Source organism: Corythoichthys intestinalis, chromosome 3 (assembly GCF_030265065.1).
Source record: "Corythoichthys intestinalis isolate RoL2023-P3 chromosome 3, ASM3026506v1, whole genome shotgun sequence".
In the NCBI taxonomy this organism is placed as follows: Eukaryota; Metazoa; Chordata; class Actinopteri; order Syngnathiformes; family Syngnathidae; genus Corythoichthys; species Corythoichthys intestinalis.
Window position 1 is genome coordinate 51,988,605 of NC_080397.1, and position 26,184 is coordinate 52,014,788.

The following is a 26,184-nucleotide window of genomic DNA, read 5'->3' on the forward strand; positions in this document are numbered from 1 at the left end:
TTTTTTATTGCAGGATTTAAACAATCTTGTCCTATTTTACTTTCTGTTGTTCCAGAAAACAACAAGCCCAATAAAGAGCTTGCGTAGTGTCATCCGTTTCCACTATATTTATTATTCATTTATTTGCTCTACGTAGTTCTTCCCAGCGTCTCTGTATCTGACAAGTCAAGACAAAAAAAAAAAAAAACACCTAAAAAAAAGGGCTCCATGCCAGGAGCGTTGCCGGGGCTGGCCAGTGCCCACCCACGGACACGCTCTGCCCACCTAAAGAAAACTGGATTTAGTACTAACGGCAGTCTGGCCACCGCGTATGGTATCGCATTCATATACTACTGATGTGTCTGTATGTATTAAAAAAAAAAAAAAAAAAAAAAAAAAATGAAATGAAATGTTGGTTTTGTTCCTAGGGGCCGCTACACACATTTACGTATATTTTGATTTTTTTCAAAGTAGGGCTCAAAGCTTCAGCGGGACAAAGAATGACTGTTAGAGGGCGCTTGGCGCTACATAGCGTGGAATTTGTCTTTACACGGTATCAACGATTGCACCTGTCTTGACCTGTCTGCCAATTCTGGTGCATTTTGAAGCATTCTAAGGGGGTCAAATTATGCTCAAAGGGGCTGAGGAACAAAAAATAACAATAATAATACTAATAAAACTGAGGAACCACAATAGGTTACCTAAAAAAACATTGTCACCTGAATGTCCATATTGTTGTTATGGTTGTGTTCTCAGTCAAATAACACCAAATCAACTTTTATTTGTTTAGACCAAATCACAACAACAGTTATATCAAGGAGAAAACAAAACATGTTTTAAGGTGCAGTAGCTTTACTCTGGATTTCGACCTACTTGAGCATTGTAGCTTTTTTTTTTTTTTTTTTTTTGCCCCCCAGGTAAGACTAATGCCCACCCACATCTGGCATCCTGGTAAAACCACTGCTCCGTGCCGAACTTTATGTCACAGAGTTCCCGCAAGAAATTCTAGCCTCTTTCACCCCTGCAAATAACAGATTAAACCCTATGGAGAGAAAAAAAGCATTTTGCCTGCTAAGTAGGAGACTGTAAGTAGTACCCCTTTCCCACTGGCCAAAAAACCCGTGTCAACCCGCTAACAATCGGCTTTTGGTGGCAGTGGGAAAGGTGCAGCGACCCGCCTCGACCCGTGTCAATCAACCCGCCAAGCGACCCGCGTTAAAATCACCTTGGCTCTGATCGCCATGCAGTGTGAAAGCAAAACCCCGGGTCAGCAGTCACCCTAATCTACGAGGTGACGTAGGCTAGTATGTGATGCGTCATAACAAAAAACAAAAACCATGTGCTCTAGCCCGGATCCACATACGGCAAACAGTCGGTGTAGCAGTGTTAGCAATAGCCATAACAGATGAAACAAAGGCTCTTCTCCTCCTCCTGTGACGTACACGACTCCTTTCAATTTCAAACCAAAATTTACGTCGCCTACGTTGCCTCAGCACAAGCACAGTGTTGATCCTTTGCTGCATTTCGACCATTTTGCGGGCAGTAAAACGCATGAAAACAGAGAACACAAACGGAAAGGAGGCTTCCATTTTGCTTTGCATCGTTAACTTCCTTAAACTGAATGAATTCGGTCGCACTTGTCGAAGCGCATCTTAGCATGGTGACGTCACGCACCTTATGCACGGCTGAGGAGGGGTGGGGGTTAGACGGGTGAAAAAAAAAAAAAAAAAGACACGGCTTTTTTCGTCAATGGGAAAGGTGCCAAATGCCAATTGCTAGTGGGATGCATCGGCTTGGAAAAACGCGCTTTGACCCACTAGTTTCAGTGGGAAAGGGGTATAGGAGACTTCACACAAAAACCTTAACTCATTCACTCCCAGCCATTTTCACCGGTGCAACCCCCTTTGCTCCCGGCCGTTTTACTGGATTTTGACTGATTTTGCAAGGCCCACAGAAAATTCTGTTCTATTGCTATATAAACATGGAACCCACCAACAGAAAGATTACTCTCTTCTTTCAGCAGGAAAAAAAAAGTTTGTTCATATCATTTCCCATTCTTTAGAAATCAGCGCTAGACAATAGCTTAGTTTGAGCAATTTTCCAATTTCTGATGAAAATAACAAATTGAGCTTTTTGTGAAAGCATACATTTCAAACATAACTTTGACTTTAACGCAGCATTTTTTTGCTTTAGTTACATCCCAAACATCTGAATGTTTTCCTTTTACAAAATAACATAAACAACAAGACAAATAGAGCTTTTCATAGCAAAGTAACAATTTATTTAGACATTACTGAGAGATAATGGTGTTGTGGCTGCGACAGCCGGGGTAAACTTTTCCCTCGTCGCCGCCTGTCTCTGCTCGGTGAGCAACACGGACTCAACGGCATCGTCGGCTGCACTGGTGGTCCTGGTCGTTCTGCTCTGTCGTCCAGCGCCTGGAATCCCGGGCGTCCTCCCAGTTGTTCTGCTCGGTCGTCCGTCGCCTGGCATCCTGGACGTCCATTTGGTCGTCTTCCGCCGGCGCCCCTACAGTTCATTCCATTGAATCGGGTTACCAAATGTGCTACTGTCCTCCAGTCGCCAGTTTTATTGCTTTGAAATGGATTTTCAGCATTGTGCTTTGGAGCTAAGTTGAATCAAAACCCAGAGATGTCTCTTGTGAAAAACAAAAACGTAAGACACGTATAAATATGTCTTTGGGACACTGAAGCAATTAAAAATAGAACATATCTATACGTTTTTTGGGAGCAAATGAGTTAAGAGTGAACACATTAAAAAAATTGTTCAGTGATCTTAACAGGCATAAGCGGAGTTTAAGGCTAGGCCCCCCTGGTGGCCGAAAAGTGTCATTCCATGTGATTGACTTTCCTATATATGTATAAAAGTTGTAAAACATTAAAGCAAACAACAAAAATGAACAAAAAAATAAATTTTCATAATGGGTCAAAATAATTTTTCGAACAGATCATGTGAGTAGCACTTTAGTCATTTGCTTTGCATATTATTAAAAAAAAAAAAAAAAATAGGGGAGGGCAAACTTATTTTTCATATGATTTTTTTCTTTGTTTGAAAATATTTTGAGGGGATTGAATGACTTAGACACAAATGTCCTACCCATAATATGGCCCAAAACAAAAAGGATTGCTAAAATCAAAGAAAACTTTTTTCATTAAAAATTAAGTGTTCAAATGCAAATATTTGAGCCTCAAATATTTTTTCGCACACAAAAACTTTTTTTCTATGATTGAAAATTTTCTGTTTTTGATTGAAGTGATTTTTCGTTTGAAAATATATATTTTTTGTTTGAAGCAACTTATTTTTTGATTGAATAATGAAGACACAAATGTCCTACCCAAAATGTGGCCCAAACGCAAAATAACATTACTTCAATCAGAAAGTTGCTTCAATCAAAAAAAAAAAAAAAAAAAAAACCCAAAAAAACTGACTTCAATCAAAACAAAAATTCAAAGAATTCAATGCATTTTTTTGAGTTTCAAATTTCTTTTTTCATTTAAACATTTTTTTGGGGGGGATTGAATAATGAAGACACAAATCTACCTCCATATGACTCCGCCCAGGGGATACAAATTTTGACTGGGGTAACTACACTGGCACGACACTGGCAGGCGTACTATATTCGATGGATGACGACCTTGGCGAAAAGTATAGCTGTCCTAAGCAGCCTGATTTAGAATTCCCCTCAAGAATGATGGGAAACAAAAAAAAAAAAGACTCATTTTCAACTTATTATTATACATATTCTTGTAAGTTATTTTTACTGCTGACACTGCATTTTGGGGTCATCAACATGTTGTGCCCCCCTGGCCCAAAAGTCAAACTCCGCCTATGTTAACAGGTCACATTTTTACCAAGGGCGTAGGTTTGCTCGCAATATTGGTAGGGACGATATGACAGCATAACCTCCATTTACACTTTTTGCTTGAGACGGGACATTAATAAGACCAAGCAGATTGGGTAAATGGTGGTCAGGGCTACACTTCTCACCAATGTGAACCAAATTAATTGATAGGCTAAATTATTAGTGCAAAATAAATCAATACAAATTTATTTAACTTCCACATTGCAAATTTATAACGTCTTAATCTGATAATTTTTCTTAAATCTAGTCGAATAATTTTCTCCATCTTGTTCTAAGTGTTAAAGTGTTAACCAGCTTTCAGAGTCTTCCACTTTAAGTAAATATTACTATGACTACAGTATTTGCTCTCATTAGGGCCATATAAGTTGGTCCTTTTTCACCTAAATCAAGAAAAAAATGCTTTCAAATAATGTTTTGAACAATATCTATTCTTGAATTAAGAACATTTCTGACAAGTTTTTAAAGCTTATTTTCAGCTAGGTATTTTTCTTATTTCAAGAAAACTAAGTGAGTAAAATTTACTTGAAGCTCTAGCAGATAATTTCATTTATTTCTAGTAGATTTAAACTGAAAACAAGGGCAGTTTTTTTTGGGGGGGGGGGGGGGGGGGGGGTTTGCAGTGCATATGTATTGGTTTCGGTGGTACGCCGTTTGATTAAACCTTTGTTTTTAAAAACTACTAAAGAAACATTTTGAAAACTTCCAGAAAAACTGTCTGGATTTTATAAGCAAATTTAAATCGCAATATTTAAACGCAGAGGTGGGTAGAGTAGCCAAAAATTTTACTCATGTAAGAGTACAGTTACTTCAAAATAATATTACTCAAAAGTATGTCATCCAAAAAATATACTCAATTACAAGTAAAAAAGTACGCAGTGAAAAGAATACTCAAGTAAGAGTAACATTTTGAGTAACTATTTATTTTTTTTAAACAATGGTATATGAATTGTTGTTATAATGGTACTGGACAATAACACATTACATAACCGCATTAAGCCAAAGAAATACCAAAAAAGAAAAAAAAAAAATCATTGAATTCCAAAGAGAGAAAAAAAAATACATAAATGAGGCATTACTCATCCAAAGAGCATGAGTGCCCTCTGGTGGAGAAAACAGTTCCTAGTTTTAATAGTGAAGACTTAGCCTGGTATATCAGACTCACCGCTGTTCCAGCTATTGAGCCTGGCCATCTTTCAGCAGATAAAATTTCCAGGGCGGAGCAAGCCACAGCAAACAGACAACGGATTGGACCAATCAGCGACGAGGGACTTGCACGCGGAAGTAAACATACGAGTAGAGCGGAGTTTATTCAACATGGCTAGCGCGAGACAGACTGCTGTCAATGACTTGTGTCGATGTGTTTCTGGTAATTTAAAACTGATTTTACCGTGGTTTGGAACATATTCTCGGCTCTCCTGTTCGCCATCTGTGTTGATGTGGAGACGACTTCCGACGCTGAAGAGTGACGTTGCTCGTTAAGAACACGTCACGCAAATAAACGAATCTGATTGGACGGTTGATTTTGCGCTTGCTCGAGAGGCCGTTAATGGGCTGGGTCCCAGACTATTCTCACAGTGTTTGAAAAATACAGGGAGAACAGTCTGCCCGTGCCAGGCAAGTGAAGAGTTCCTTCATTATTAGCATCCTATTTAGAAATCAAAATGAGCATATATCCGGTTTTCCTTGGTCAGTTAGTGCCAATAAAAACTGGGATAGAGGTTGAAATCCGCACTTTCGAGTCATGTTGAGAGCAGCGCTCAATATCAAATACTTCATTTTTTACGGTGCTAAAGACCACATGATTGAGCAGGCTGGCGTGAAGCTAAAACGGCAAGCTTGCATCTGATTGGTATAATGGAGTCATGTAATTATTTTTGCGACGTCTCATTGATGAAATCGGTAGAGCTACTTGCTACTACTACACCTGTTACAGCTACTCGGCATCGCTGGCAAAAACAATAATCTAATTAATCTAATAATCTCTTGTTTATTTAGCACCTTTGGATAACTTTGAGGGTCCAACTGAATGTAAAAGAGTGCTTATTCACCACCACAAAAGCTTCGGGAGCAAAATAGTATCAGGGTGAAAAATTTCACAGAACACCGGCTGTGAACACGTGTGTGAATGTAGGGGAGGGGGTCAAGTCATCAACCAATCAGATTTGTGTTTGAGGGGGGGAAATATGGACTAGCACATTCAGCAGGTGAAGAGGGTCAATGTAAAGCCTGAGTTATACTCCCGCGTTGCGGGGACGGCGCAGCGACTATGGCGTCATTCGACATTCGATAGTTCTGCGGTGAGGGGAACGCGTTAGTCTGTAATTCACCGCCAAGCCACTAGAGGGGTGTGGCGTTATGTTTGTACGGTTTTGGGGCATGCTTGTTGACTTCCGCTAGTCTAGTTTAAGGGAGAAAAAATAAACAATGCAAGATGGAACTCTTGAGAGTAAATATTCTGCTCATCAACACCGAATAAAAATGTTGAGGGGCAGGCAACGGAGAAGACGGTTTCGAGGCGGTCTGGCCGACTTTTGATGCCGCACAGAGAGTTTTAGACTCGGGTGGAGATAGCTCACTGTGGCTGCTAGCTTCAAACTGGCGTTGAGCACTGCAATCAAGGTCTGCAAAGCCCTCCAGCCCGATTTGTTTGCCGTGTCCTACAACCAGCCAGTGGGAAGCCATAGCAGATTTCTGGCGTCTATGGAACTTTCCAAACTGCGTTGGGAGCCTTGATTTTAACGTTATCATAAAAAGCACCGAGGCACTCTCAATCAGTGATGATGTATCGTGTGTGAACTGTCTGTTATTGAAAATTAAAGATCAAAACAACTCTTTTGACACCAAATCTGTGCTTTATTCTTCATATACTTGAAGTGTGACACGTAAATAAGTCACAGACTCACAGCAAGCATAAGTACACAATAAATGATGAAGTGCACCAACCAAAAATACGACATAAAGTGATAAAAAGTGTGCAGTTTTTGGCCGACTGGGTCACCGATTCGTGTGGCCACTCGATTCCGAACACACACGTCTCGGTAGTTCTTCCATTTTTTTTTTTTTTTCCCAATCGCCGACCTTGCCATTTGGCAATCACAATAATGTCTTGACGAGACTTGCTCTTCGATGATACTCGCCTCGGCTTGGTCCATTTTTGTGAGTAGAAAATAATATTTTATTCTATTCTACAATGGCGGTGATCTCGCGCTGAACCGGAAACAACAGTCTGAGCGGACAAATCACAGTCCGTTTCTGCTACGTCATACGCGTCTACGCGACGCAAAGGTTAGAAAATACGAGAGGAGCGTGTCAGGCTACGGCGCAGGGTCGTAACTCGGGTCTTCCATGACGGCGCAGGTCTGACGCGGAAGTATGACTCGGCCTTAAGTCTGAATATATTGAAAGTACAGTAATTCACTTAATAATGTTAGCGTTAAATCTATCCTTACAACATGGGAAGACAATTTAAAGTGATCCTCTAACTTAAATATATGTAGGCTCTAATAAACCACAATTGTTCTCTTGTACTAAAATATGTTGTTAGAACACACAAAATGTTAAATCAATGGCAATATTTTATAATATTTAGTCCATATTTTAACCGTTAGTTGGCGCCATGGATTGCGGGCTCGCATTGATGATGTCATTGGGATCTTTCCAAATGTGTAGCGTGTTCAACAATTGCTTATTGCTGCCTAAACCCTCGAAGTAAAATGCCAAGATGTGCTGCTTTTGGATGCAATTTCCAGTCAAATGGAATCAAGGGGAGTGAAGTGAGTGGTCAAGGTGGAATTATTATTTTTAGTGAATAAATGTGCATAAGTGGAAGCTTCTCCCCCTTTTTGGTCCCTGTATGCACGTATCCTACCTACCACGCGTTACAACTGGCGCCCGAACATTTTTCCTGAATCCTCAGTCAAGTAAGGGATCCGTCTATTTTCTGGATCCGACGGTCCCACCGCGTCTGCAATATTGGTTTCAGATCTGTCCATTTTTTTTAATTCGTCGGTCCCACAGCGCCTTTTCGGATCTGTCTATTTTGTGGAATCGACGGCCTGATCACGGCTGCGACATTGCCACAGGATCGGTCTAATTCCTGGATCTTCGAGTGAGTAAAAAACGCGGATTTGGATAACTATTGCTATCTTTTATGTTGACTATTCTTCGTGGGAGGTTTCCCCAAATCATACTAAATAATTAAAGCATCATGACACGCTACAGTGACGACAGTGACTCTGACGTGGACCTTACAACAATGTTGGAGTTCGTCAGGGAACGCCTGTTTGCGTACTGCTGAGCTCCCGAGTGAAGAGTGGTCAAGGTGGAAATATTATTTTTTGTGAATAAATGTGCATAAGTGGAAGCTTCTCCGCTTTTTGGTACTTTTATACACGTATCCTAGCTACCACGCTTTACAATGTGCAAGACATGGATTACACAAGGTGTGCTCTTTGGCCTGTACTGTATGTAAAGCACACGATAGCTCTGGATGCTAACAATCTACATAATTATATTGGGATAAGTTTGGAAACGCAATATGCTTACCTTGAATATCTGCTAATAAAACCGGAATTCCAAACAGCATACAGTCTCGCTCCCAACCGGAGTTCCCAACAGCACTCTCTCGCACCACCAGTTTTGCCCAACTTTTGTCTTATCAGGTATTTGCGGCACGCATTTTTGTCTTGTGAACAACCGACAGTGCTGTCCTGCTCTTTACTTTTCAGATCTGGTTCAAATAGGAAGGGTAGAACAGACGACATGTTGGGAAAGCTAACGAGTGACACGCTGGAATTTCAGCAACAGGACCGTTGACGTAACGCACTGCGACGTAACAAGAATGGCGACCTATCACTTAGAATAATTTTACAAACTTTATTAAAACAAAAACATTTGTTTTAATATCAAATTATTATAACTCATACTAACATTTACAGTGGGGAGAACAAGTATTTGATACACTGTCGATTTTGCTGGTTTTCCCACTTGCAAGCCATGTAGAGGTCTGTAATTTGTATCATAAGTTCTCTTCAACTGTGAGGGATGGAATCTAATACAAAAATCCAGAAAATCACATTGTATAATTTTTAAATAATAAATTTGTATTTAACTGCATGAAATAAGTATTTGATACATTATCAACTAGTAAATATTTCGGCTCTTAGTTCTTTTTTAAGAACCCCTCCTGTTCTCCACTCATTACTGGAAGTAACTGCACCTGTTTGAACTTGTTACCTGTATAAAAGACACCTGTTCACATGCTCAAACAAATAAACTCCAACCTCTCCACAATGGCTAAGACCAAAGAGCTGTGTAAGGACATCAGGGACAAAATAATAGACCTGCACAAGGCTGGGATGGGCTACTGGAAAATAAGCAAGCAGCTTGGTGAGAAGGTAACAACTGTTGGAGCGATTATTAGAAAATGGAAGAAGTTCAAGTTGACGGTCAATCTGCCTCGTTCTGGGGCTCTATGCAAGATCTCACCTCGTGGGGCATCACTGATCATGAGGAAGGTGAGGGATCAGCCCAGAACTACACGGCAGGACCTGGTCAATGACCTGAAGAGAGCTGGAACCACAGACTCGAAGAAAACCATCGGAAACACATTACGTCGTCATGGATTAAAATCCTACAGCGCACGCACGGTCCCGCTGCTGAAGCCAGTGCATGTCCAGACACGTCTGAAGTTTACCACTGACCATCTGGATGATCCAGAGGAGCAATGGGAGAAGGTCATGTGGTCGGATGAGACCAAAATTGAACTTTTTGGTCTAAACTCGGCTAGTTGTGTTTGGAGGAAAAAGAAGGATGAGTACAACCCCAAGAACACCATCCCAACCGTGATACATGGAGGAGGAAACATCATTTGTTGGGGCTGCTTCTCTGCCAAGGGTACAGGACGACTGCACCGTATTGAGGGGAGGATGGATGGGGCTATGTATCGCCAGATCTTGGCTGACAACCTCCTTCCTTCAGTGAGAGCCCTGAAGATGGGTCGTGGCTGGGTCTTCCAGCATGACAATGACCCAAAGCACACAGCCAAGGCAACTAAAGAGTGGCTCCGTAAGAAGCATCTTAAGGTCCTGGAGTGGCCTAGCCAGTCACCAGATCTGAACCTGATAGAAAATCTATGGAGGGAGCTGAAAGTCCGTGTTGCCCGGCAGCAGCCCCGAAACCTGAAGGCTCTGGAGAAGATCTGCATGGAGGAGTGGGCCAAAATCCCTGCTGTAGAGTGTGCAAACCTTGTCAAGGACTACAGAAAACGTTTGGTATCTGTAATAGCAAACAAAGGTTTCTATACCAAATATTAAGTTCGATTTTTGTGATGTATCAAATACTTATTTCATGCAATTAAATGCAAATTTATTCTTTAAAAATCTTACACCGTGATTATGTTTTTTTGTATTAGATTCCGTCCCTCACAGTTGAAGAGAACTTATAATACAAATTACAGACCTCTACATGCTTTGCAAGTGGGAAAACCAGCAAAATCGGCAGTGTATCAAATACTTGTTCTCCCCACTGTATCTTTTAACAATTACTAGTCTTAAAAATAGACGATCCCTTTAAGTTACCTATATAATTGAAGTCATTATATAATGCAAATAAGGTTGCATAAAAGTTGGTGGGGACAATTTAAGCATCCTGAAAAGTTGGTAGTGACATGTCCCTACCGTCCCTATGCAAACCTACGCCCTTGATTTTTACCATTTTAGATGTTGCTGCTGGTAAAGCCAAGGATCTCATCAGATGCACGTTCTATAGTTGCACCAACAGGCGATTGTTTTACTTGTCATGTACACTCCACATCTCATTTATACCGTTATGTCACATCATCTCTTTGTCATGTCCTGTCTCCAAAAATGTTTGCTCTCCACACGTGTTTGCATGTACAATAAACAATCACAGCTGTGAAGCAGCATGTATGTGCAAAGAGTTTTATGCACGCTCCTCTGTGCGCGTGCGTGCGCATGTATAGACTGAGGGGTGTGATTGTAAAAAGGAGCAGCCGAAGCCAGTTGGACGGTTTCAAATCCCCCTTTGCACGGAGAGAGGAGGGAGTATGTGTGTGCGTGCGTGTGTTCGTGTGTGCGTCAGGAGAGCCTTTCCAATCAGGGAAGAAATGACAGGCAGACAGACAGACACACAGACCTCAGAAATGGAAAGCAAAGGGAAGAGGCAGACAGGAGAGGGAGGGCATGGGCGGGGCTTAGTTGAATGGGCGCGGTCTAAATGAGTGGGCGGTCCTCCACGGGATGGCATCCAATAGGAACGGGCGCTGCTCGTGTCGCCATGGTGACGGGGCTGTGCCCAAGGAGGTTGTGATGGGTTGACAGGTGCGTGACAATCGGAGCTCTCTGCAAGCATGTACGCCAAAGGCAAGAGTAGCAACGTGCCGTCCGACAGCCAAGCCAGAGAAAAGTAAGTTTTATTTATGGGGGTGGAAACCGAGGCTGGTGGAGGGGGCGGGCGACGACGTGCGTGTGCGCAGTCGTGCGCAGGCACATACGGAGCCGCGGCATGGCTCTCATGCTCCGGTTTAGAAAGTTGACCGCTTGCTCTGATACAAGAAAGATTGAACAGTTTGGCTGTCTTTTCTCCTTGATTTTTTGACAACATTGAGTGGAATTTAATGCGGGGTTTAATGTTTGCTCATCCATTAACTTCTGAATGGCTTTTGCGCACTCATTTCAAACGCTCTGCTGGCTGACAGTGCATTTTGTACTGCATTTGAAAGAAAAACTAGATATTGTGTGGATGCGCATGGAGGAAGGCGCGCATTCGTCTGGTGCATGTACGCGTAGAAAATGATCCAGTTGTATTTCAATATTGTTTTCGAAATCGGAGCGTACCATTTCATTTTTGAGAATTTTTTGAAAGGTGTTGTTTTTGTCTGCTAGTCAGCTAAGTGAGGGTACTTGTGCCAACTCAACTGTAATTTGCAGTCATTTATTAATTTTAAATTGCATTGAATTTTAATCCTAACTTCTGTTAACGCTCAAATTGTGCTAATTTAAACTGTAAGAACTCTGAAACCTTAAACAGAGTTAATGTTAATTTGGTTAAGTTAGTAAAGCACAAACATTTCATAAGGAGGTCGAAACTGAATACTGCAATATTAACTTTATAATTTAAAACTAGTCTTGCACCGATTCAATTTTTTGGACTGGATACCGATACCTGGCTTTGCAGTATTGGCCAATACCGATAACACTTTGTTTGAAATATATATTTATAAATATAAATGAAGAAGAGCTACATACTTGGATGTCAAATCATTGCTATCGTGTTTGTGAAATAGGAAAAAGATTAATACAAAGTAGGGCTGTCAAAATTATCGCGTTAATGGGCGGTAATTAATGTTTTTAAAATTAATCACGTTAAAATATTTGACGCAATTAACACACATGCCCCGCTCAGACAGATTTAAATGACAGTACAGTGAAAAGCCCACTTGTTAATTGTGTTTTATGGAGTTTTGCCGCCCTCTGCTGGAGCTTGGGTGTGACTGATTTTATAGGCTTCAGCACCCATGAGCATTGTGTAAGTAATTATTGACATCAACAATGGTGGGCTACTAGTTTATTTTTTGATGGAAAATTTTTGCAAATTTTATTAAAACGAAAACATTAAGAGGGGTTTAAAAATAAAATTTCTATAACTTGTACAAACATTTATCTTTTAAGAACTACAAGTCTTTCTATCCATGGATCGCTTTCACAGAATGTTAATAATGGTAATGCCATCTTGTTGATTTATTGTTATAATAAACAAATACAGTCCATATGTACCGTATGTTGAATGTATATATCCATCTTGTGTCTTATCTTGTTATTCCAACAATAATTTACAGAAAAATATGGCATATTTTATAGATGGTTTGAATTGCGATTAAATGCGATTAATTACGATTAATACATTTTTAAGCTGTTATTAACGCGATTAAAAATTTTAATCGTTTGACAGCCCTAATACAAAGTGAATCCAGTAGAACTTTTTATTGCATGTGACAATAGTTAAACAATAGCTAAATAACCCTTTGGCTCTCAAAGGCCAAAATAGTGCTAAATTCGTGAAATTAAAACATGTATAATACTAGCCCAACAGTAAGAAAACAAAAATACAATCAATGAGCTGAATAAACTTTTTTAAAGCATTTTGGCTCTCATAGGCCAAACAGTGCAACTTTCAGGCAATTATATGTAATAATAATTAACCACAGCATCCTGTCTCTCTATTAGCCTCCCTCTTTGGGCACCAGCAGCAACATAACTCAACTCCATATATAGCTACGCACAAATGCAAACAATGAACGAGTGGGACTCTCTTTGACACACACACACACACACACTTAGCCACTTAGCTTAGCTTCCTTTGCTTACTTCTACAGCACTTTTGAATCGACTTGCCACCCGTCCTTTAAATATAAGGAATTGTTCCGAATTGGGAATTAAAAGTTGCGTTACGTAATGAACCAATACGGTATATATATAAATAGATACATTTCTATGCATTTTAGGAGCTTTGGGGATGCCCCTTTTTTTTCTTGTTGCCTGTACTGCTTTGGATGCAAGGGGGGCGTCCCTTATTTCTATTTCTGAAAGGTTGCAACCCTACTTTTGAAACAGGTTTCCAATTATTGCGGCTTTTCTTTCAGTAAAAGACAATAAAAGTAAAGTAGATGAAGTGACCTTACCAGGGATTGTTGCTCCGGTCCAGTCCCCTTCCTGTGAAAAGCAGTCCTGCTGTTGCAGCCTCAAAATCTTTGTGTTCGTTCACATGTTTTGTCTTCAAATGTTTTATCAGGTTCGAGGTATTGAAACTGGCCGATTTAACTCCACCTCTCGAAACTTTCAGGCCGCAAATCTTGCATGCAGCCATTGTACTCAACGGAGATCTTTCTATGCTGAAACATTTCCAGACCGCTGACATTTTTCTCTCCTAGTTTGTTTGTTTTTCCTCCATATGAAAAAGCTGCTCCGGCATTGGTTAAGAGCGGCTATTGGCCCTCTCTCATTGGTCTGGAGCAGGTCGATAGCGATAGCTGCTTGGCATGCAAAGTGATAATGTGTGATCACAAAACAAAGAAGTGTAGTGAGCGTCAGAAGAAAGAAGTCTGCGGCCAAGTGCTATAATACCGAACCAGTAAATGGTATCGGTGGCCTATTTGTTGGTCCTCGCCGATACTGATACCACCATTTTAGTGCTGGATCGACGTGCATCTTTATTTATAACCAATAACTTGTATTAAAAAAAAATGTAAATAATTATAAATGCAATTTATTCATTCAAAACTCAAAATTATTTATTTATACTGTGCCAGTGTCAAGTCCTTTCCAGCAGGGCAAAGTAATTGCAAACTACTTTGTCTGCTCCTCTTCTGCGCCCATGTCCTCTTGTTAAATGACAGGGAAAAAGACACACACCAATTATAAGATATTAGTTCATAAAACACTGTGAATCAGAATGACAGATTTTTCAGTTTGAATGGTATTTGCCAGACATACTGGCTAACAGGTGCAAGCTGTGCTGGTGTCAGTTAGCCGCAAGCTTCTGCTAATGACTGAAAAGATGTTAGTGTTTGAATGTTTAAAGACGGGGTTACATGCAAATTTCACTTTTTGAGGTTTTAATCATGCCATATGGATTCCCCCGTTAAAAAACAGAGTTGGAGTGGTTTTCTGAATCATTCACATACAGTCGGGCAAATAACTATTTAGTCAACCACCAATGGTGCAAGTTCTCCTACTTGAAAAGATTAGAGAGGCCTGTAATTGTCAACATGGGTAAACCTCAACCATGAGGGTCAGAATCTGGAAAAAAAAACAGAAAATCACATTGTTTGATTTTTAAAGAATTTATTTCCAAATTAGAGTGAAAAATAAGTATTTGGTCACCTACAAAAAAAAGCAAGATTTCTGGCTATCAAAGAGGTCTAACTTCTTCTAACGAGGTCTCACGAGGCTCCACTCGTTACCTGTATTAATGGCACCTGTTTGAACTCATTATTGGTATAAAAGACACCTGTCCACAACTTCAGTCAGTCACACTCCAAACTCCACTATGGCCAAGACCAAAGAGCTGTCGAAGGACACCAGAGACAAAATTGTTGACCTGCACCAGGCTGGGAAGACTGAATCTGCACTAGGTAAAATGCTTGGTCTAAAGAAATCAACTGTGGGAGCAATTATTAGAAAATGGAAGACATACAAGACCACTGATAATCTCCCTCGATCTGGGGCTCCATGCAAGATCTCACCCCGTGGTGTCAAAATGATAACAAGAATGGTGAGCAAAAATCCCAGAACCACACGGGGGGACCTAGTGAATGACCTACAGAGAACTAGGACCACAGTAACAAAGGCTACTATCAGTAACACAATGCGCCGCCAGGGACTGAAATCCTGGACTGCCAGACGTGTCCCCCTGCTGAAGAAAGTACACGTCCAGGCCCGTCTGTGGTTTGCTAGAGAGCATTTGGATGATCCAGAAGAGGACTGGGAGAATGTGTTATGGTCAGATGAAACCAAAATAGAACTTTTTGGTAGAAACACAGGTTCTCGTGTTTGGAGGCGAAAGAATACTGAATTGCATCCGGAGCACACCATACCCACTGTGAAGCATGGGGGTGGAAACATCATGCTTTGGGGCTGTTTGCTGCAAAGGGACCAGGACGACTGATCTGTGTAAAGGAAAGAATGAATGGGGCCATGTATCAAGGGATTTTGAGTGAAAATATCCTTCTATCAGAAAGGGCATTGAAGATGAGACGTGGCTGGGTCTTTCAGCGTGACAATGATCCCAAACACACACCCAGGGCAACAAAGGAGTGGCTTCGTAAGAAGCATTTCAAGGTCCTGGAGTGGCCTAGCCAGTCTCCAGATCTCAACCCCATAGAAAATCAGTGGAGGGAGTTGAAAGTCAGTGTTGCCCAACGACAACCCCCAAAAAAATCATTGCTCTAGAGGAGATCTACATGGATGAATGGGCCAAAATACCAGCAACAGTGTGTGAAAAGCTTGTGAAGAGTTACAGAAACAATGTGATTTTCTGTTTTTTTTTTTTTTTTTTTTTTTTTTTACACATTCTGTCTCTCAGGTTTGAGGTTTAGCCATGTTGACAATTACAGACCTCTCTAATATATTCAAGTGGGAGAACTTGCACAATTAGTGGTTGACTAAATACTTGCCCCACTGTATGTACGAGAAATCATTGAATGTCTCCTGTCTGCTGTTGGGGGCTGCTGAAACACTTGGTGGTACTTACCTCCGCCTCTTTCCCCGAGCTCCTCCTCTGCTATGACATGTGGTGTACTGCTCAACCCCCCGAACCCCGCCTCCCATCCTCCTTGAGAAAAGTTGGAAATAATGCTACAGTTTAGCTAACACTTAGCCCTTGGGCACACTACGATAGGAAAAACGTCTGTCCCATTTCCAGTTGTGTGAGACAACCATGATGCAAATACAAGTTTATAGTGAGCCATGTATGAAGTATAAATCTTTTATAAATCAACTCAAGGTAAAATTGTTACTTGAACGTGCTCTAAAATGATACCATATGCCAGAAAATAGGCAATATTACCCCCTTTAAAATGTGTTGGTTGCCTTCTCCATTCAATATACACCATTCTGCGCATAACACCTCAGTGTAAAGTTTCTGTTTCACAATAATTAATCCATTGAGTTGGCAGAAGTGTTGGCCTTTATTGAACACCAACTTTAAGCTGCCAGCATCAAATTGTTTTGGAGAAAATTACTGCCGTTTTTGTTGTGGTAACTAATTATGTTATTGCTTTAAATTTCAATAATTTATCTTTTCAAGTTTTACCAATATAAATTGAGGTTTTAGACTGAAAAAAATAAAATAAAAATACAAGTTGGCTTTTTATGCTGTGTGGACAATACAATCATGTCTTCTGTCCATGTTTTCCTCTTGCTTACACAAATATTCACTTTACTTCACATATGATATGAAGTTTATTTTTTTATGTCCTGGGGTACACTTATTGTTAATTTGGTCTTAGAAAAGCTCAACGATAAGCTCTTGAAAGTGCATAAAAAGTACTTAATTGCTTTTAATTGATACTTTATCAAAACAAAACCTTGTCTTTTAGTTCTTTACCTGTGAAAGATGACATGCAAGTGAATTGCCTTGTGTTGAATTGTGCTATATAAATAAATTTGCCTTTGCCTTGCAAGTCAACCTGTCATTTAAGCCAAGAGAATTTAATTTTTACTGAAAATGCAAGCTATAAATGCGTGCTTTCCCTGTTTATTTCATCCATTAGCTAAGTTTGCAAAGTATTTGTTGAAACTGCATTTCATGCATCCCTAAGAAAATTAAGCCCCTTTCAGACATACAATGAACTCCGGTTTAACCCCGAGATTTAAACGGGTAGCCCCTATGTCTGAAAGAAATTTCTTGGGTCGACTGACACAGAGATGACACGGACATTAACCGGGTAGCGTCCTAGTATAATGTCCGGGACGCTGCATGTGTGAAAGCAGCTGTTTAATACCCTGGTCACAGCGAGAAAGCTGATGACGTAAATATCATGGCGGGCCGATCAACATTTCCTCTTTCTTCACAGTAATATGAAAAGTGGTAAACAAACACCCCAATTATCAATATGGCAAACGGGAACGACAGCAAAATTAAACTGCAAAAATAACAAAATTGAATTGCTTGCTACTGGATCTTGGAGCCGAGGAAGAGGAGGTCCATTGTCCATCTTTGGAAATGTGTAGTTTATTTTGTTGCCGATGCTGACCAAAAATGACGTAATGTCAGGGTTATAAAATCCCGCCCACCGCCTTCCCCGCACAGAGAGCAGCGAGTCGCCAACACGGGACTAGTCGAAAGCAGGCATGTGCTGGTATGATTTTCTGACGGTATGATAACCTTAAGCCAAAATATCACGGTTTCACGTAACTTGTTTCCACTGAACAGGATTTTTATTTTTCAAAACATATTACCAAATTGGAGCATAGGTATAATGTTAAGTTAAAAATTATTCTAAATACAATTTAAATAAAAGCAGTCCTTTAGGTGTACTTAAATCCACAGCCACAGCTCAACATTATTACCATCAGCACAAAAATAATTGAATTATTTTCCATAAAAAGCACGTGTGTATGACTCGTATCATGTTCAGATTATACACACACTCTCTTTTTCAACACAGACAGTTGCCAAAGAGAAAAAAAACCACCAGGTTTTTCGACTGCTAGATACACTAAACACGCTGGAGTTAACTCTCAAAGCTGGAGGGAAACGTTCATGACAGTGTTTACAAACCTTTAGTTTTGTATAAATGCGAAATCATATTGGAGGTATTGCCTCCTCGGCAGCCACCCTCCGCAAACATGTTTCACATGTCGGTTGGCCCTCCTCCTCCTTCTTCGATGGGGGAAAAAGTTCAGAAGTATCACCTCCTCCAGCCATCGTGTAGCACAGCTGACTCACTGACACTGAGCAATAACAGGCGATGGAGGGTTGAGCCTTACACGTGCAAGCGAAAGATTTCTTCATGCATTTTTGGGACATAAAAAATAGCTAATACCTTGGGGATGGCGTGACAGAAAATGTTTGCGGTTTTGAAACCTTGACGTTTTCATACCATGGTATACCTTGAAACCGGTAATCGGCATGTGTCTAGTCAGGAAAATGTCCTACCCGGGTAATTCCCAGCACATTTCCCCATGTCTGAAAGCCATGACACGGGTAAATGCCGCGTCATCTTACATGGGAATTTATCGGGATATAAGTCTGAGGAAGTTACAGGAAAAGGGATCTACAGCAAGTTAAGTAAGTTAAAGTTAAGTTAGTATGTGATCTAACTACCTCTTGATAGTTATGAAAAGATCTATGGTTTGAAATATCTTTTTGTGTCGGGGTGTGCACGTTTATGTAGTGGAATTCATTCTCTTCAAATGATCCCTTTTTGCCATGTTTGAGCTGTTTTTCCAGAATGGTGATTGTTTGCTCATCTACCTTCCTGGAGTTGCTATTCTTCATCCCCAATCAATATGAAAAGGACAGCATTTAACACTGCAGCTTTTTTCTCTCACTTTCCTTCCATACTATCGCTAGAACTAAGCAAATTTTTGTCTTACAAAGCAAATGGAGGGAACCACTAGGGATGGAGGCTGCATTTCTGACTGAGACCATGTACAAGAGCTGTATTACAAACATGTTCAGTTTTGACTGACCTTATCAGAGAGGTCCTAAGTTAGCAAAATGCTTATGCTCGTATGCTTGTATGTCTAATTGTGAATATTAATGATAAATGTGGATTGAGAAAACTCCATTGACTAATAGTTGACTTTTTTGCATAATGGAATAAGTAGGGTTTTGCTCAATTTATTCAATTATAGTTGTTGAAACAAAACAAACAGAGCGGTCAAGTACGGGGAGGATCCTATAACATTTCCGCACTATAACACTTAAATACAGTGTTGGGCACGTTACTTTAAAAAAGTAATTAGTTACATTACTCACTACTTCTTCCAAAAAGTAACTGAGTTAGTAACTGAATTACTCTATAGTAAAAGTAACTAGTTACCAGGGGAAGTAACTATTTCTGTTACTTTAAAAATAACTTGTTGTATGTCAAAGAATTTGAAATTTTCTGAGCAGTATTCGAGTCAGTGGAATAGAGAAGAACAGACAGGTAGTTAACTTGTTAGGTGCTTCAGCAGATTTGAATTGCTTACCACAGATGTCGACAAAAGCTTTGCCCCGGGACATAAATTATACATTACATGCAGGTTCTTTCCTTTAATTTCGACAAACTTGAAATAGTGTCTATATCTCCACCTCTTAAAGGACATTTTTTCTTCTGAATGCTCAGCCATCCCGACCCTGTGCATCTGTTTTGCGTGTGTTTGTTTGCCGCACGCGCTGTTCCGGTTTGCTTGTGAAATCACCGGCTCTGATTGGCTTACCATGACACATGACTCTAACCCTCAGCCAATCACAATCACTTCCATCGCATCTCTCGAGGGGCTGCATTCATGTAGGCTCGTTTCCCGACAATTCACGTCACCTTCAAAGCGTCTGCCGTCCTCAAGATGGAAGCAGAATTTTTGCTGGCTGACAGTGGGAGATGGGAACGAGGCTAGCATCAGGTGTAGCAAACACAGAAACATTACCAAACTTTGGAAAGCATTGTCTAATTGAATGAGCAGGGACAAACAGCTTGGAGTCAGAAGTACTTGCGCTATTCTCGAACCTGAACGCACGAAGTCTTGGATGACAAATCAACAGAGCAGAGAGTTGACTCGACACGGCTGGTAGTTTCTTCAATTTATTTAGAGTAAGTAACGCACCGCTTTTGACCGTCAGTAACGGTAACGGCGTTGTAACGGCGGAAAAAGTAATTAGTTAGATTACCCCGTTACTGAAAAAAATAATGCCGTTACGTAACGGCGTTATTTATAACGGCGTTACTCTGCTTACACTGCTTAAATATTGTGCGTTTACACCGCTAAAGTTTTACCATACATTTCTTCGGTGCAACTATCGTGTTAAAAAATAAGAAAAAAAAGCAGTCTTGCTGCACGTAGATGATGATTATGTTTTGGCCACTCAACAGAAGCTAGTGATGACAGTTTTAAGTAGGCGTGTTTAGCTCTGCCTCATGGTCTCGTGTTGGTCTGCATGGAACTTTGACAAATGGGAGATGGAAAATGGTCATGTGTTTCAAGCGTACTAACCACGACTTAGTGGTGGAAAGGCTCTCAGATGTTATACCATCCTACCCAACCCGCACCTGATCGCTCGGTGGAAGCGCGACACAAACATGATTTAAATTGATGAAGGGTACCGTTTCACTACGGATAGCTAGTACTTCACATAATGCCGTTAAACGTAGTATCAAAGTCAAATTTTGCTATCACGACAACTAGGCCAGGGCGTAACCTGTCTGCCTTTTACAATAAGTCGGCTAGGATAGGCTGCAGCTACCCGTGACGCTTAACTGAATAAGCAGAATAGGAAATAAATGTATAGATGAATATTTAATTGAAAGTATAATCCACTGGAATCACTCTGTCTGTGGGATGGTAAAACTTGGCCAGAGTAAGAACAAGTTTGTGTTTTTAAGCAATTGGTCAACAAATAGGCCTCAGAATAAGTAAAAATACCATATTAATCAATTCTTTCCGTATCGACCAATAGGTGTCAAAATAATCACCAAGGAAACCAGGCGCCCCTCATTGATTTAAACCAGGATTTTTCAAATAGTGGCGGGTGCAGAGCCATGCCGAGGGTAGCGTATGTGACCTCAGGGAAACACTTTTTTGCCGTACGAGAACAAACTGTACTTGCACACCCAATCAGTAGGTGGCAGTGGCGCGCTCGTTTTCAGAGTGTGCGCAGTATTTTTAAACCAAACAAGAGCACACAGCAAAGAATACAGTAGAGACGAGGAAAGACCAGTCTGTTTGCTGTGTCTAAAAATGTTTGCACCGGACAGCGGGAAGCCAAATCGATTGAGACGTCACTTAAAAACATTAGACCCCGCTTACATTGATAAGCCGCTTGATTGTTTTTCATCGAAAACGTGCCTATTATTGCCAACAATAGTCCGTCTTTGTCAATGTTACATCGGTAAACTAGCATGCACTGTTATCATGCTCAGTGCAAAATAACCCCACACAATAGCAAAGGAGCTGATACTGCATGCAGCAAAAATAAAAACCGCCCCTATGTCCAATGACAGTGTCATTTTTGTTCTTTTGTTCTTTGTTCGTTTTGTGTTTTTGGTCAAATTGTGTGGCATATTGTCTTCGTAAATTAATGTTACGAATCAATTTGAATTTAATTATTATTGATTGATTTTATTAAGTTTTATTTTTCAATATCAAATGGTCAAAAAATGTACCTTGAGTGTATTTTTACGGTTTGGATGTGACTTTTTTTTTTTTTTTTTAAATTCAGGCAATAACGCTTTAACTCTTTTCGGTTACAATGTAATTAAAGTTATACTTTATTCTAAGTTGATTCATATTACTTTATTCTTTTAATATAAAAAAAGGACAGTGTTATGCAGATGTGTACTTATACTAATAATTTTAGAGACAAATGGTACTATTTACAGTGGCGGCAGAGAGTTGTGTGTGTGTGGGGGGGGGGGGGGGGGGGGCGAAACGTTTACGTCTTTGTGTGGCGGTGTAACAGAAAATAATTGAGAAGCACTGATTTAAACCAACCCGTCTCCACTGAATGAAAGAATGAAAGAAACAATACTCTAACACTAATCAACAATAATCTAGATTGATGAAAAAAATACTTGTATAATGGCTTGCTAAAGAAACTCAATGGAGTAAATATGTGGCATCGATTTTGCACTTGATAAATTAACCTCCCAGTGCAAATTGTGTCAGTGCTTTTCAGACACATGCGCCAGTCATGTTATCTAATTCACAGCCGTTTGGGTTATAAACATTATTTTGACTCAAATTATATTCATTTGAAAAAATTAATATGGGCACTTTATTTGAGGTCAAAATTGTTCTTGTCTTTGTTTTGTTCATTATAATAATGTTCATGTCATCATGAAAATTTTGGTTTGGTCAAAGGCAAATCTATGCTGAATCCACCACTAGTATTTTTGACCTACAGGTGTTCAAAAACTCAAAATTGAAAAATTATATATACTAGTATATTATCGGTTATCGTATTGGTATCGCCCTTAATGAGCAGAAGATTATTGATATCGGTATCGGTTTCAGAAAATGGATATCGTGCACCCGTAGAGATAATTGAATCCTGCGGTTGTTCATCTCGCCAGCTGATTGACGGAACAAGGGCACTTCAGGGGCCATTCAAATTAGAGGTGGGGCCAGTGCGCCTGTGACCCCGCCCCGAAAACCACTATTAACTCTAGCGCCCCCAAAGGAGTGTTATTTTGGACTTAGGTTACTAAGTTATACTTTATAAAAAGCTTTCTGTCAGTGTTATTTAGCCTATTTATTCTTATAAAGTGCTACCATTGAATCCAGCTCCTTTGACCTACCTGCTGTCTGTTGGGTTCCAGAATCCAGACTGTTGCATCTATGAGACTCAATGAACCTCTGCAAGCTTAACTTCTTCATTTTACTATATACAGTGGGGCAAATAAGTATTTAGTCAACCACCAATTGTGCAAGTTCTCCTACTTGAAAAGATTAGAGAGGCCTGTAATTGTCAACATGGGAAATTGTCAACCATGATAGAAAAAATGTGGAAAAAATCAGAAAATCACATTATTTGATTTTTAAAGAATGTATTTCCTAAGAGTGGAAAATAAGTATTTGGTCACCTACAAACAAGCAAGATTTCTGGCTGTCAAAGAGGTCTAACTTCTTCTAACGAGGTCTAACGAGGCTCCACTCGTTACCTGTATTAATGGCACCTGTTTTAACTCATTATCGGTATAAAAGACACCTGTCCACAATCTCAGTCAGTCACACTCCAAACTCCACTATGGCCAAGACCAAAGAGCTGTCGAAGGACACCAGAGACAAAATTGTAGACCTGCACCAGGCTGGGAAGACTGAATCTGCAATAGGCAAAACGTTTGGTGTAAGGAAATCAACTGGGGGAGCAATTATTAGAAAATGGAAGACATACAAGACCACTGATAATCTCCCTCGATCTGGGGCTCCATGCAAGATGTCACCCCGTGGCGTCCAAATGATAGCAAGAACGGTTAGCAAAAATCCCAGAACCACACGGGGAGACCTAGTGAATTACCTACAGAGAGCTGGGACCACATTAACAGTAACACAATGCGCCGCCAGGGACTCAAATCCTGCACTGCCAGACGTGTCCCCTTGCTGATGCCAGTACACGTCCAGGCCCGTCTGCGGTTCGCGAGAGAACATTTTGATTATCCAGAAGAGGACTGGGAGAATATGTTATGATCAGATGAAACCAAAATAAAACTTTTTGGTTGAAACAAAGGTTCTCTTGTTTGGGGGAGAAAGAATTCTGACTTGCATCCGAAGAACACCGTACTCACTGTGAAGCATGAGGGTGGAAACATCATGCTTTGGGGCTGTTTTTCTGCAAAGGGATCAGGACGACTGATCTGTGTAAAGGAAAGAATGAATGGGGCCATGTATCGAGAGATTTTGAGTGAAAATCTCCTTCCATCAGCAAGGGCATTGAAATGAGACGTGGCTGGGTCTTTCAGCATGACAATGATCCCAAACACACAGCCAGGGCAACAAAGGAGTGGCTTCGTAAGAAGCATTTCAAGGTCCTGGAGTGGCCTAGCCAGTCTCCAGATCTCAACCCCATAGAAAATCTGTGGAGGGAGTTAAAAGTCCGTGTTGCCCAACGACAGCCCCAAAACATCACTGCTCTAAAGCAGGGGTCCCCAACCTTTTTTGCACCACGGACTGGTGTTATTTGGGTCTTTTTTTTTCATGGACCGGTGTTCTGACAAATTTTGCAACCAATCAAAAATTGCGACGATGCGCTTCTGCGCATGCGTGTAACATTGAACATAGCTGCAAAATGCGCAAATGCAGCGATTCCAAAGTAAACACTACAAACTTCCTTGAAAGAAAGGAATATTAACTTACGTTTGATCATGGAAGGACTTGTAGAAAAGTTCTCCTCAGATACATCCTGCCATGTTAGCTGCACACAACAACTGCACACCGCTTTCTCACCATTAACGACTTCGCCTTGTCGTTAAGCATTAATTAAGAAGCCCGCTTCACAAAGATACAATGTTGGAAATTGTAGCAAGGTTTTCAGTGCTCTCGTAGCGATGTCAGGATATTCCGGAATGACTTTAATCCAGAACCTCGGTAGAGTTGTTGTCCCAAATGTACGTTTAATAAGGTCGCCGTCATTTGCGATCTCTACAAGTTGATCCTCCTGTTGCACAGACATGCTCAAATCACTCAGTTTATTCACAAACGGGTCACGAATCCACTCCTTCGCAGTTCGTGGGTCTTCGAGGTTGTAGGCTCATCAGGTGCCCTTTTCGCCGTAAAAATATCTCCAAAGACATCTGTTTTCCAGTCATCATCGCTCGTGTGGCCTAGTAATACGTTATTATCGAGGACAAGCGCACATAGATATATTATATACACAAGCAAGATGTACTGCTAGCAGTGCAATCAATGGATTTCTATGACGACATTCTAATCTATCCTGTCGTATTATATCTAGAGTAGACAGGGATATTGGTGTGTTAAGCAGGGGCACAGGGTTAATTCGGCAAGAATGCTGTCGTTATTAAATTATTATTTCTGTGCGGCCTGGTAGCAAATGCGCCACGGACCGGTACCGGTTCGCGGCCCGGCAGATGGGGACCCCTGCTCTAGAGGAGATCTGCATGGAGGAATGGGCCAAAATACCAGCAACGGTGTGTAAGAAGCTTGTGAAGAGTTACAGGAAACATTTGGCCTCCGTTATTGCCAACAAAGGGTACATAACAAAGTATTGAAATGAACTTTTGGTATTGACCAAATACTTATTTTCCACCATGATTTGAAAAAAATAAATTCTTTAAAATCAAACAATGTGATTTTACTTTTTTTTTTCCACATTCTGTCTCACATGGTTGAGGTTTACCCATGTTGACAATTACAGTAGGGCTGTCAAAATTATCGCGTTAACGGGCGGTAATTAATTTTTAAAATTAATCACGTTAAAATATTTGATGCAATTAACGCATATGCCCCGCTTAGACAGATTCAAATGACAGTATAGTGAAATGCCCACTTGTTAATTGTGTTTTGTGAAGTTTTGCTGCCCTCTGCTGGCGCTTGGGTGCGACTGATTTTATAGGCTTCAGCGCCCATGAGCATTGTGTAAGTAATTATGGACATCAACAATGGCGGGCTACTAGTTTATTTTTTGATTGAAAACATTAAGAGGGGTTTTAATATAAAATTTCTATAACTTGTACTAACATTTATCTTTTAAGAACTACGAGTCTTTCTGTCCATGGATCACGTTAACAGAATGTTAATAATGTTGATGCCATCTTGTTGATTTATTGTTATAATAAACAAATACAGTCCTTATGTACCGCATGTTGAATATATATATCCATCTTGTGTCTTATCTTTCCATTCCAACAATAATTTACAGAAAATTATGGCATATTTTATAGATGGTTTGAATTGCGATTAATTGCGATTAATTACGATTCATTAATTTTTAAGCTGTAATTAACTCGATTAAAAATTTTAATCGTTTGACAGCCCTAAATTACAGGCATCTCTAATATTTTCAAGTGGGAGAACTTGCACAATTAGTGGTTGACTAAATACTCATTTGCCCCACTGTATACGTTACACACAATTGTC

At 40.3% G+C, this 26,184-nt stretch overlaps 1 protein-coding gene across 1 annotated transcript in view; it reads left to right on the forward strand.

The window, feature by feature from the left end:
- Positions 1–11,155: 11,155 nt before the first annotated feature.
- The window catches only part of LOC130913915 (single-stranded DNA-binding protein 2), a 171,025-nt gene continuing 155,996 nt past the window's right edge, over positions 11,156–26,184 (forward strand). The window contains exon 1 of the mRNA XM_057832882.1: positions 11,156–11,287. Coding sequence (XP_057688865.1) covers positions 11,232–11,287 — 56 coding nt within the window. The 5' untranslated portion in view covers positions 11,156–11,231. The remainder of the gene's footprint in view (positions 11,288–26,184) is intronic.